Source organism: Sordaria macrospora, chromosome 1 (assembly GCF_033870435.1).
Source record: "Sordaria macrospora chromosome 1, complete sequence".
Classification (NCBI taxonomy): domain Eukaryota; kingdom Fungi; phylum Ascomycota; class Sordariomycetes; order Sordariales; family Sordariaceae; genus Sordaria; species Sordaria macrospora.
Genome location: NC_089371.1, coordinates 8,329,924 through 8,341,941, shown reverse-complemented (window position 1 = coordinate 8,341,941; position 12,018 = coordinate 8,329,924). Strand labels below are relative to the sequence as shown.

Here is a 12,018-nt window from a genome sequence, read left to right as displayed (position 1 = left end):
TGTAAACTTGGGTTAGTCACATGTCAAGGTTTAGGTGAATGGACTCGATTTCTGTAGTGACTCCACTGCTGCCTGCTGATGAGAGGCAGTTAGGATTTCATCCTCGCGGTGATTTCTCCTCGTTCCAGTTCTTTCTGCGACAACAATCTTTTGACTACTTAGCACAACTTACGGAATTCCGCGTGTCAAGTTCTACGGATCTTAGAACTTTGTCCAGCTGGTAATCTACACAAATAGCACTCGCTCAGGGAAAATTACCCCCACAGTCCAGAAGCTGGGACGAATGGTTGACCTGCTCTTGCCAAAATTACTATCACCCCACCTCCAAACCCTCCTTCCTTCCACGAACAACATCCTGCTCAACCCACTGGGAAAGAACTCCTTCACATCCTCATTTCTCCTCCCTTCTTTGCTCCTTCTTCATCCAGCTCCAGCAAGTCTTTAAGCAACAGCAACAATGGCGGAAATGGTCGATCCCAACGCGCCTTCCTCCGCCAGGGACGGCCACGACGCCGATGGCGATTACGACATGGGCTACGATGATGAGGATTTTGATGCAATTTTCAAAGACATGGAGGAGTTCAACGGCGCTGCCAGCCATCAAGCACCTACCACTAGCCCTGGCACTCATATTCAGCAGTGCGCAAACCTGGCACGTCAGATACTGTCGAGGTCGCCGCCGCCGCTCGGGCCCGACCCTGTTCCCGTGCCTGCACCCGTGAGATATGAGCCGTGGGAGCCCGCCTTCGATATGGAGGAGGCACCGCCGGCACCACAAGCAGCGCCAGGAGCACCAATCTATCAACCCGGGGTGCCGCCCATCCCTCCTCGGCCTTCCCCGACCTTCCGGCTTCCATCCATCGACACCGTCTACGATGGGCTACTAGCACCGAATCGTCCACCGCAACAAGTCTATTTGCCATCACAAGGCTCGCCGCCACATGGCCCGCTGCCTTTTGGTCGCACTCCGCCGCCACCACCGGTAGCGCCCCCGGCGCCGCATCACGAAGATGATATACTCGAGATCATCGACCCAAGCGGGAATATCATCGTCGCTTCCGGTGGCCCACAGCGGCAAAGATTCCTTGCCAATACCGCTGCCCTCGTCCGTTCTTCTTCTGTCCTCACTGGAATCATCATGCCCGCGCACAACAACCAGATGATCAAGCAGGAGCCTGGGCATGACCAACAGCCCCCACCTCCTCCGATGTCACATCCTTTACGCTCCCCTGCCGCCTACCTGATACCGCCTGAGGGAAATAGATCTTCCCTGTCAACCCTCTTTATTCCTGATGTCGAGGACAAGGTGTGCAAGACCTTTCTTCTCATCATCCATGGCTTTTTCAACAGAGTTGAGAAAAGTTTCAAGAGCGTCCAACTTCTATACGACCTCCTCTTATTCACCCACCGTTACGAGATGACCCTTAGTCTACAATCGGTGGCTGTTCCCTGGCTGAAGAGGATCTATCAAGAGAATCCCCACCGCCATGATGAGGTGGGGAAGCAGCTGTGGGTTGTATACGAACTGGGACACCTGAAAATGATAAGGCATACCATTCGGTGCATGGTCAAGACGGCGAGGATTAACAAGGACGGCCAGTTGCTCGGGTATGGTGCCCAGGAAGGGAAGGATGAGTATACGCAGTGGGCGCCTTTGGTGCATTTAGGTCTGCTTAGTATGTTCATGCTCCCCTACGTCCACTCCACCAGTTTCCTTCCTGATTTTGAGCCAATGCTAACAAGTTGTAAAAAACAGGAGATATAACCATATGCCGGCGACGTGTCATAAACCGACTGATCTTGGAAGTCGAGAAAGTTATCGAACGCCTCACCTCCTCACCTCCCGTCCTCCCTCCCAACGAATCCAGCGATGATGAGGAAGTTCACAGCCCACACATAGCTAGAAGCCAGAATCGGTACAGAGCTCCGAGTCTCGACCACCGAAATCCTAGGCAACCTATCGAAATTCCGCCAGACGACCCCCCTCGCCAAGTCTGCATCTCTCGCAGGCCGCCCGGCAGAGTCACTCACGCAGTCAATTGCGATGCCAGCATGCTCGGGGCTTTGCACCGTACATTGCGCCAAGAAGGATGGACTACCATGGATGCGACTTGCAGTCCAAGCCATCTATACAGGCGGATCAAGAAGATCGGGAAGACGGCAACGGAACAGGTGGTTATTACGCATACGCTGAAGGGGCACAAGGCATGCAATCCGTTTGGCGATGACAAGTGGATCCGGCTGGAGGATCTGATCATGGAGGAGGTGAATATGATTCCCTTCGACATTGAGGAGCTTAAGAAGCGCGGAGGGCTGATGGGGTTTTCGATTCAAGACTGGCAGTAAAATGGGATTTGGAATTACCCCTAGTTTCTTGCCAGGTTCGTCCTGTCTTGAGAGCACCTCAAGACGGGGAAAAGAGAGTTCTGGAAGTGTTGTCTTGAACGATGCGTTTGGTTTGGACGGGAGGATTGCGGTGGCATGGAGACGGAGCGCTGTCTTTCAGAGGGGACTGATGGGAATAGGTTTGATGAATCAAATGAATCGAAACGAACCTCAACCAAATGAGAAAGTTGTACCATTACTTTGGGAGAGAAGTCCGCATTAAGATCGCAAGTGTTATAACTCTCGTTGTTCACTTCATTCCAATGGCCGTCTTTCTTTAGCTTGGACAGAAAGCGCACCAAGGTATCTTGGCTGTATAAACAAAAAGTGACTCGAGAATTACACCACAATACATCGCCCGCTTCCTGAGGAAAATGTTCAAAAAGAAATTGTAAGCATATTTTTCCCTCATCCCGAGCTACCCTATGAAGTCAGGTAAGCTTTAGGGTTGAAATGAATGATTAATCGACTAGTGTCAGCAGCGAGTCCAGCATTTGAAATTGTTCGTTCGCCTTTTCCAAGACCTCCCCTGTGCGGGTGTCATTCAAAGCGCCCAGGAGTGTGCCCCGCTCAGTTCGCATCTTGGGATTCAGTGGGATGAACCCCGCCCCAGGGGCAATGCACGTCACTCGAGTCCGAACAAAGTCAGCAAACAGTAACGACGGAGATAACCATTGGACAATTCGGATCGTGGAATGTGAGATTGAGAGCTTCAATGTCAGCAAGAGTTTAAAATAAAAACGGTGTGTAAGAAGATCAGCAAAATGAAGAAGGTGGGAGGTAGGAACGGAGAATGGTCCGACTTTGAATGGTACCTCTATGGCTGCACCACTTCGGCTGCCTGTAACATTGTGAATACCCGAACTTCCTTCATGTCACTCCAAGGGCGAAGGTGTCAGCCTTTGACGTTCCAATTCGGATCTTTCAATATGGGTAATACGGGGTATCTGTACGAAGTAGTACCTGTCTCTTCAAGTGATTTGTCATCCATAACATCCGATCGACCTCGGAAACTGTGGAGTTGTGGGCTGTATAAGTTACCAGGTGGATACTACCTCTACGTCCGCTCCTTGGCTCCATGCCCGCGATGACATAAATACAAGAAGCTACCCCAAGCTCCAACTCCGAGACCCCATTGACGAGCTTTTACTCCCATCATAGTAACCAGTCAACCTCGAACACTTCTCAAAAACCAAATATCTACCTAACTTCAGTCACCATGGCCGCCCACCAAGATAAAATCGAATTCTTCGACATTCCCGACAAGACGGGTAATCACGCCTGGTCTCTCAACCCGTGGAAGAGTAAGGATACCTCTTCCCCTTCCCTTCTCCCATACATCACCACTTTGCACCTCATCACCTCTACCAACCCCAGATTTATACTAACAAACTCCCTCTTCAACAGCCCGCTTCGCCCTCAACTACAAAAACCTTCCCTACACCACCAAATGGACCGAATACCCCGACATCGCCAACGCCCTCCGCGATCACGTCCCGCCCGCCGGCCCCGAAGGTTCCACAACCGCCTACACCAGTCCCACCGTCAAATTCCCCGACGGCACCTGGGTGATGGACAGCAAAAAGATTGCCCAAGCTCTCGAAGAGCGCTACCCATCCCCTCAATACCCCTCCCTGCACCTCGACTCCCCCGTCCTCGCCAAGCTCGAACCCCTCGTCAACCCGGGCCTGCTAAAGAAGGTTATCGGGATTTTCGTCCCCAGCGTCGCGAAGCGTGTCCTCGCCCCCGTCAGCGCGGAGTATTTCACCAGGACGAGACAGGAAGCGTTTGGCATGTCGATCGAAGAGCTGGAGAGGACGCAGGGCGATAGGGAGGAGGTTTATTCATCGCAAAAGGGCATCAGGGATGAGCTGAAGCAGGTCACGGATCTGCTGAACGAGACTAAAGACCAGGGGCCGTTTTTTGAGGGAGATAAGCCGACTTATGCGGATTTTGTGTGGGCGGGGTTCTTGATCTTTATGCGCAAGGCGGATGAGGAAGGGTTTGAGAAGCTGCTGGAGGCTACGGGCGATAGGGAGGCGCATGTGAGGTTTCTGGAGGCGGTGAAGCCTTGGGCTGATGATAGTATATGAGATCCTCATCCTGTTGTTGGGTGTCGAAGCTGGGGGAAGTGAGAGAGGGTAGACGGGAGAGGGGAAGGAGACATGAAGTAACAGGACCTATGATGGGTAACAGAACAGAACTTTGACTTGAAACTGACGAAACGACCAAAATTGAGCTGAAACCTTCTCAGCTGTTCGGTGTCGTTACCTTTGCCTTGCTTCTAAGGTTCCGACTTGGTGTTGTTGTGGACAACTCACAAGAGGTATATCTGGTTCGCAATCCGGAGCTTTGCCAATCGCTGTTCGACTTCTCCAACCGGGGCGCCGATAACTCGTAGCTTGGAATGCGGAGACAGACAGATCACGAAACGCATGAGAACAGACACAGAGGGCTGAGGTTCAAGTTCAAATTATTTTTATTTCATTACTTCGTTAATCATCCCAAAGCCAGCCGTTTACCTGTCACGGTTGAAGGTGGCAGGAGGGGTAGGCTTGTTGTCAAGAACAGCCTCAATCTCCTCCATAATCTCAGGAGTGAGCTTGTCAATAAGGGGCAGAGCCTTGAGATTGTCCTCAATCTGCTCGATCTTGGTAGCACCGAGAATGACAGTGCTAACGTTGGGGTTCTTGGCAGCCCAGGCAAGAGAAAGATGGGTGGCAGTGGCACCAAGGCGCTCAGCAATCTTCGTCAACTTGCGCACCTTCTCGATCTTAGCCTTACCCTCCTCGGTCTGGAGGCTCTTGACGGTGTTCTCGAAGAAAGCCTTGTTGGTGGCGAAGCGGGAGTTCTCGGGAATGCCGTCGTTGTACTTGCCGGTGAGCAAGCCGCTGGCGAGAGGAGACCAGATGGTGGTGCCGTAGCCATGCTCCTTGAAGAGGGGAGCATACTCGTTCTCGAAGCGCTCGCGGTGGAAGGCGTTGTACTGGGGCTGCTCGACGACGGGGGCGATCAGGTTGTGCTTCTCGGCGAGGTGGATGGCCTCCTTGATCTGGACGGCGCTCCACTCAGAGGTACCCCAGTAGTAGGCAAGGTTGAGGTTGCGGATAACCTGGGTGAAGGCCTCGACGATTTCGAGCATGGGGGTGGCGGCGTCGGGACGGTGGGCGAAGACGACATCGACGTAAGGGGTCTGGAGACGCTTGATGGAGGCCTTGAGACCCTCGACGATGTGCTTGCGGCTGAGACCGCGGGTGTTGGGCTCCTTGCGACCGGTACCGAAGAAGACCTTAGTGGTCAAGACGTACTCGTCACGGGGCCAGCCGAGCTCCTTGAGGGCCTGGCCCATCTCGACTTCGGAAGCACCGTTGGCATAAACCTCGGCAGTGTCGAAGGTTTGCTGTTGAAGATGCTGTTAGTTCTGTGTTTCTTGTGGACTGGAGGTAGGAAGAAGACATACAATGCCATGGTCCCAGGCAGTCTGGAGGCACTTCTTGACGATCTCGCCCTTCTGGGTACCACCGTAGGTGAGCCAGCCACCGAGGGAGAAGACGGAAACCTGGAGACCGGTGTTACCCAGGTAACGGAACTTCATGTCCTTGGGCTCATAGGCCGTGGGAACGACGGGAGAATCGGAAGACATGGTGGCTGTTTGTCTGGATGGTGTTGTGGAATAGAGACGAGATGATGGCCAGGAAGAGAGGGATGGCAGTGAGGGGAAGCTGGCTTTTAAACGGACAGCAAGCTGGACAGACCTGGAGAATGGGATGAGGAGGGGCTTGGGCGACATCCTTTCAAAACCCCAATATTTAGTGGAGAATCCGGAGCTCTCCTTGCCCTAGTCCCAACAACCGGAGCTTCCTTCTCTCGCATAGGTTCGGCAGCACATCATTCCGTCCATGGTGATGGGCGGGGCGGGCAGCTCTTTTTGGTATCGGCCGGTGGAGCTGAGCAGTTGCAGCAGCGATGGCGATGGTGACGACATGCATTTATCGACCTCTCCCAAGCAAATGTGACGGAAATAACTGGCACCGCGATGGTTTTCGGGAACTCAAATTTGTTGCCGGTCTGCCGCCGCAGTGAAAAGGAGAAAAGACACCTTGACGGCCAATGGCTGCGGGGGCGGGATAGCTGGAAAGTCAATTGCTAGGCCGATGACGCCGGCGGGGCAATCGATGCCGAATGCAACTATCCCGGGATGTCTCCAAAATGTTTTAGTAAGCAGCTCCATGACGCAAGGAATGCTGTGGAAACCCACGTTTTCGGGGGGCCGTGGAGAGCCGATCAATTGAACCGGGCCGCCTAAACGGACTGCCTCTGGGTTCTCGCCGTGTGGATTTTCGTAGTATCCACTGACCCAAGGAGTCGGGTCTCGTTCCTGGATGCAGAAAAGGACATCAATCTTGAAAGAAGTGCTTGGTTTTCTTGACAGGATCCAATGCTTTGAGTGTCGGGATGAAGTTGGAATGGGCAAATCCCCCGGTAGCACTTTATGGGGTTCCCGCTCCCCCGGAACGATGCCAAGCTTGGGGTTCTGGCCTCCGGAGGTGCCCGGCCCCACGAACTCCCCCAGACACATGGTCTGCCCTTGTAGATACCGGGACGATTTCCCGTCAGATTCCAGGTCATCACTTCCGATTGATTTGCATCTGACTCCTTTTCATCACTGAATAGAGGCAATCTTTCTTCCAAGTTGGGACTCAGTTGTAAGGCGAGAATCTGTCAAAGATACATTCCAAAGTCTTATTTCGCGAAATGGGCCAGACGGCGATTCTTGGATTATTGCGCCAGCCGGGACTTATTGCAACATCCACTACGACTTGGATCCCGAAAAGGAAGATGAAGTGAAAGCACTCTAGCGGCTAAGTGGTCTGGAAAGCTCTTTGGTCATACAGACCCAGCATGGAGAAGCAAGGTGACGATCCGGCAAGCTTGCTGATTCACATGTCCATGGCGGGATCTTGAAGTCCAGGATCCGCTTCTCCATAGCGGCAAGAAGTATTCTTGTCCGTCATAGGGGACTATCCGACATATCACAAACGTTGGGTCTTTGTAACCTGGAATGGTTCGCGAGGAGGAGCGTTCTCAAAACTTCATCTTGGATATTCTTCACTTGTCCTGGTTCAAACTGTCCGATCCGTCTTCTGGCTGCCTGCCATGCCAGCCATGCCTAACCTTCGCCTGTCAACACCACCAACCTACCTTTCATCCCATCTCATCCAATCCAGGCACCCACTCGCCCGCTTGGACCTACCGACCGCTCCTTCCCATGAAGACCAAACGCCTAATGGGGTTATAATTGCCCGGATCGGTACCTGTAGTCACCAACAATCGCTTGGTCGAGTGGCGCAACGGTCTACCGTCCGAACACCTCAAACCTGAAAAATTCCTGTTTTTCCGGTTGGGAAACAATGATGTACATTCAGGTAACCGACAGCGTGTTCCATTGTTATAAGCCCCGTCCCTCAAGTTGGATCTGCAGGTGTGAGCAGCGACAGAAGAAGGTATCAATAAATGTAAAGATACAAAAAAGAAAGAAAAAACATGGTTGCGGTGTCTCGACGGTTAACTAATGACGCTGCTCCGCTGAGCGGTTGTTAGTATTTTTTTGGTATCTTTTGGTACCTTTCCCGGAGGGTAACGGCGGGAGGAGCTTTGGGTCTCGGGAGGTGGTGCGTTCGACTCCCACCCCTATCACCGTTTTGCCAATTTCTCAACGATCGCCCAGAGCCTTCACCGTCTCCTCCGCCTTCTTCGCGTTCTCCCACCCCTTCCCTCCCTCCTCCTTCGCAGCTTCATACGCTCTCCTGTACACCCCGATCGCCTCTTTGAACAACGGCCTCCGATCCCTCCACCCCGTCACCCTCCTCAGCTTTCCATCACCAACCAACTGCGGCCAATCTACCACCAGCTGCGACGGCCAGGGGTTCTCCCCGTCTTTCAAGTCCTCCGGCTTCACGTACCTCACCCTTTCGTAACCCACTCCGTACTCCTCGCACAAAGCCCTCACTATCCCATCCACCGTCTCCTCCCTTCCTTGCGAGGAGATATTGAACGCCTCCCCTGCCACATCTCCCTCCCCTTCTTCAACCTCCTCCTCCTGTTCTCTTTCCCTCTTGTCGTCGCGAACGAAATGCTCCGTAGCCAAAGCAACATACGCCTCCGCGCAATCATCAACATGTAACCCCTGACAAATCTCCCTCCCCTCGCCGCTCCTGCTCGGCACAACAAGCACTTGTCTCCCCTCAGTAGCAGCAGCAGCAGCAGCAGCGGAGAAGACATCAAACCACTCCCTAAAAAAGCTCCCCGACCGACCGTACAGGTTGATAGGCCTGACCAATACCGTCGCATACAAATCGCCGAGACGGTCAAAGATTTGCGATGAGAGTTGGGTGCGGGGGCGGAGGATGGAAAGTGAGCTGAGCGGAGTTTCTTCCGTGTGCGGGTGCGGGTGCGGGTGCGGGTGCGGGTGCGGGTGCAGGATGATTCCGGAGGAGGAGGAGGAGGACAACAAGTGTGTCGGATCAGCGCCGTAGTCTTTACACCCGGACGTAAAGATCAGGAGCGGTTTCCCTGTCTTCGTCTTCGTCTTCGTCTTCGTCTTCGTCTTCGTATTACCACCCCCTACTTGTATCCTACTGCCATCGGTCCCACCACCACCGGTCGTCAAGGAGGTCAAAGAAGAAGGCTTCGACTCGGCGATTAGGCGCAATAGAGCCACGACGTTGTGGTAGTGTCCTTCATAATCTGGCCAGCTCTCAGTCGTGGAAATAACAACATCAACACCACGGGGTGGTAGCTGCGCTATGATGGCTTCGTGGGCAGAACGGTCGTCGATGGCGCCGATGATGGGCGTGATCTCCTCTGCTGCTAGGGCCGAGATGGCTCTGCTGCTGGCGGAGCGGATGAGCCCGTAGACGAGCCAGTCACTGCCGGCGCGGACGAAGGCGCGGGCTACGGCGTTGCCGATGTAGCCGTTTGCACCGGTTATAAGGACTGTTTTGGGGGTGGTTTTGGTGGTGGTTTTGGTGGTTGATGAGGCCATGGTTTGAAGTGGAGAGAATTTTGAAGATAATTTGGGATAAAAAAAGGGGAGGGGGTTTGTGTTGAATGCTTTTGATATACCATTCAGACCTCATAGCGGCGGGACGTGGTTGTTTATATAGTTGTGCATTGTCACTCGGCAATCCGTGCTGCGGTGGTTGAGACCGGACTTTGAGAACTGCTCCGGCGGTGGCTTGGTCATTATTCGGGTCTCCGGGTTGGTAATCCGTGTTGCATTTTGCTTCAGGTGAGATTTTAGAACGGAACAAAGGGCAAAGGTGGCTTCCCATTGGGTGAACACCCAAGTCTCCTCCTGTTGATTTCTAAGTGTTTGGCAACATTCTGTGGAGGTCACGGCAAACAAGGGCATGTGCTAGGTCGTAAAATGCATGTATCATTATTCCTAGATAAGAGCAAACATCATCGTCACGATAGAGAGGGCTATAAGAGCAATCTTAAGAGGTAGATGAACCAGGTTGAAATCTAATCAGGCACATAGGGTGAAGTACACTTGCCGGTGACATGCTTCAGCCATGGTTTGTTGCACCTGAGCCTAGAACATTGTGAGCAGATATCAACTCAAGGAAGAAAGGGATACTTAACCGAAGAGATATTGTATCCGACCGTAGATAATATGGGAACGGTCGGATGGGTATCATCACTGCTCATCGTTAGTCGTTTACACATGCAAACAAAACACCAAGCCAAGGATCATGAGAACTTTACCAGCGCCAACCACCAAGGTCCGACGCCACGCGCCCGTGCTGAAGAAAAGGATTTACCATGAAAAAAGAAGAGCAGATATGTACAGTCAAAGGACATATGTACAGGGGTATCGGTAATAGGCCCATCCACCATGCTCTCAGGCTCCAAAACGCCAAAACGCCTCGCCATGTGCTAACTATCAACTCTCTTTCGTCCCCTGAACTTTGTCCTCTCCGATGCTGGTTTTTGGATACGACTGGAACTACTTGTCTGTGTCTTCCTCCCCTGACTTCTTCCTCTCTGCAAGGGGTTGAACATCCTTTCTCTAAGCCTCTCCAGGTATCCTGTCTCCTTCCAACGGCGAGCTGCGTCGTCCGCCACCTGGGTACGGTGAGTCGGAAGCTCCGGCTTCCTGGGATCACGTTGCTGCATGCTACTCCGGACTTCTTGACCAGAGAGAGGACGCGCAGATGATGGTGAAAGACTCCGGTGTCGTCGACAAGGAAGCGATGGCTTCGTCTGCTCGAAGAAAGCCGCGGCATGATGCTCAGGCTTTGGGGTAGGTGTTTCTGACTTGGAAGTGATGGAGAGATCCTTGTGATGATCTAAGGTTTCCTTGCCTGACGCCACTTCAGGAGTGACGTCCTCCTCCTCAGGAGCAGGTGTGGTAACCTCTGACACATCGTAGAGTGTCGAGGCTGAGGATTCCAGATGGTCGGATTCGGATTCAGAGTATGAAAGGGTGCGGGCTGGGGTAAGGGCGAAGTCTGCTTGAGAACCATCTAGATGGGAATCCACGGAAGAGTTCGAGCACATGGTCATGGAGCGTGGAGACGGCGGCAGGTGGTCCTTAACAATAGACTCCTCATCGACAATCTCAAGCGGCTCCTCCGTCATCATGATCGGATCGTAGTACTCATCGTCGAAAAGGGAGGGGCACGAATCGGCACTACTGGAGGTGACGGAGCCAGAATCGGCGGACTTGTGCCAAGGGTGTTGCTCGGGAAGGTATGATGCAAAATATCGAACAAGCGAATCAAGCGACCTTGTTCGGAAGAGCTGGACAGCGTGCTGCCACTGATCGGTCCCGATCAGGGCGGGATTTCCAATGATCTCGAATGCTGCAGATTCGAGGGACCCGTTCAGTTCGCGAACTCGGAGTTGCTTCCGCTCGGCAAGGAACCGATGGAACTCATCGGTGGTGGTGGCTCTGTTTGCTAGTTCGTAGACATCATGATGGAAGGCCTCGGGGTCGAGAATGGCGAGGCTAAAGGTGTTGTACTGATCGTGGAGCTTGGTTTCGAGGTCTTCCCTCTGTAAGCCGAACTTCCAGTAAGGCCATGTCCATCCTGGTCCGGTCGGATCGTCCATCTGCGGAGAAGTGCTGTATAAGGGGGTAATTTCGGTGTGTCGGAGGTCGAATAAGGATCGAAAGGTGAGCAAGAAGATAAGTTTCAGTGGGTATCGCTAATTAGATAGGTTGTAGGCAGGTAGAGCTGGAAGGGTTGGCGTCGTTTCGTGGTTTGGTGGGGGACAAAGATGAAGCCAAAGTCATAAACCGGGAGACTGGTTCACCCCAAGGTGACAGGGTGTTCAAAATCAAGACTCGGGGGCCTTGTACTGGTGCAGAAAGCCATCTAGTAACCGACAAAATAACACATCGTGGATATTGTTGTTTTAATTTTGGTGTTTTGACTTGAAAGGTTAGGGTCGATGCCGACAGGAGTCTCGATCGTTCTCAATTGCAGGTGAGCTTTGAGGTTGACGGTGAGGTGACGACGGCGGTGATGGGGGAGATGAGGGCGTTAAGCGGAAGGAAAGAGGGTCGACGGAGTGAGTGTTGTGCGGCCTACGAGCGAACGGGGATGCGCTGGGTGTTGGAAA

The 12,018-nt window shown here is 53.0% G+C and overlaps 5 protein-coding genes across 5 annotated transcripts; 2 read left to right on the top strand and 3 right to left on the bottom strand.

Annotated features, from left to right (window-relative positions):
- The first annotated feature begins 106 nt into the window (after window positions 1–106).
- Window positions 107–2,812, top strand: SMAC4_00543 (uncharacterized protein). Its single transcript, XM_066089445.1, has 2 exons — window positions 107–1,676; window positions 1,757–2,812. The coding sequence occupies exons 1-2, from the start codon at window positions 458–460 to the stop codon at window positions 2,344–2,346; spliced, it is 1,809 nt and encodes a 602-aa protein (XP_065945892.1). The 5' UTR covers window positions 107–457; the 3' UTR covers window positions 2,347–2,812.
- A 655-nt stretch (window positions 2,813–3,467) lies between these two features.
- On the top strand, window positions 3,468–4,599 carry SMAC4_00542 (uncharacterized protein). Its single transcript, XM_003351947.2, has 2 exons — window positions 3,468–3,689; window positions 3,793–4,599. The coding sequence occupies exons 1-2, from the start codon at window positions 3,605–3,607 to the stop codon at window positions 4,476–4,478; spliced, it is 771 nt and encodes a 256-aa protein (XP_003351995.1). The 5' UTR covers window positions 3,468–3,604; the 3' UTR covers window positions 4,479–4,599.
- A 248-nt stretch (window positions 4,600–4,847) lies between these two features.
- Window positions 4,848–6,327, bottom strand: SMAC4_00541 (uncharacterized protein). The gene is made up of 2 exons (XM_003351946.2): window positions 5,846–6,327; window positions 4,848–5,785 (listed from the first exon to the last, which is right to left on the bottom strand). Exons 1-2 carry the CDS (start codon window positions 6,173–6,175, stop codon window positions 4,904–4,906), a joined length of 1,212 nt encoding a protein of 403 aa, XP_003351994.2. The 5' UTR covers window positions 6,176–6,327; the 3' UTR covers window positions 4,848–4,903.
- Window positions 6,328–8,098: 1,771 nt separating this feature from the next.
- Window positions 8,099–9,430, bottom strand: SMAC4_00540 (uncharacterized protein; the record flags this gene model as incomplete). The annotated part of the gene is made up of 1 exon (XM_003351945.1): window positions 8,099–9,430. One exon carries the CDS (start codon window positions 9,428–9,430, stop codon window positions 8,099–8,101), a length of 1,332 nt encoding a protein of 443 aa, XP_003351993.1.
- Window positions 9,431–10,275: 845 nt separating this feature from the next.
- On the bottom strand, window positions 10,276–11,903 carry SMAC4_00539 (uncharacterized protein). The gene has a single exon (XM_003351944.2). It carries the CDS (start codon window positions 11,503–11,505, stop codon window positions 10,327–10,329), a length of 1,179 nt encoding a protein of 392 aa, XP_003351992.1. The 5' UTR covers window positions 11,506–11,903; the 3' UTR covers window positions 10,276–10,326.
- Window positions 11,904–12,018: the final 115 nt, after the last annotated feature.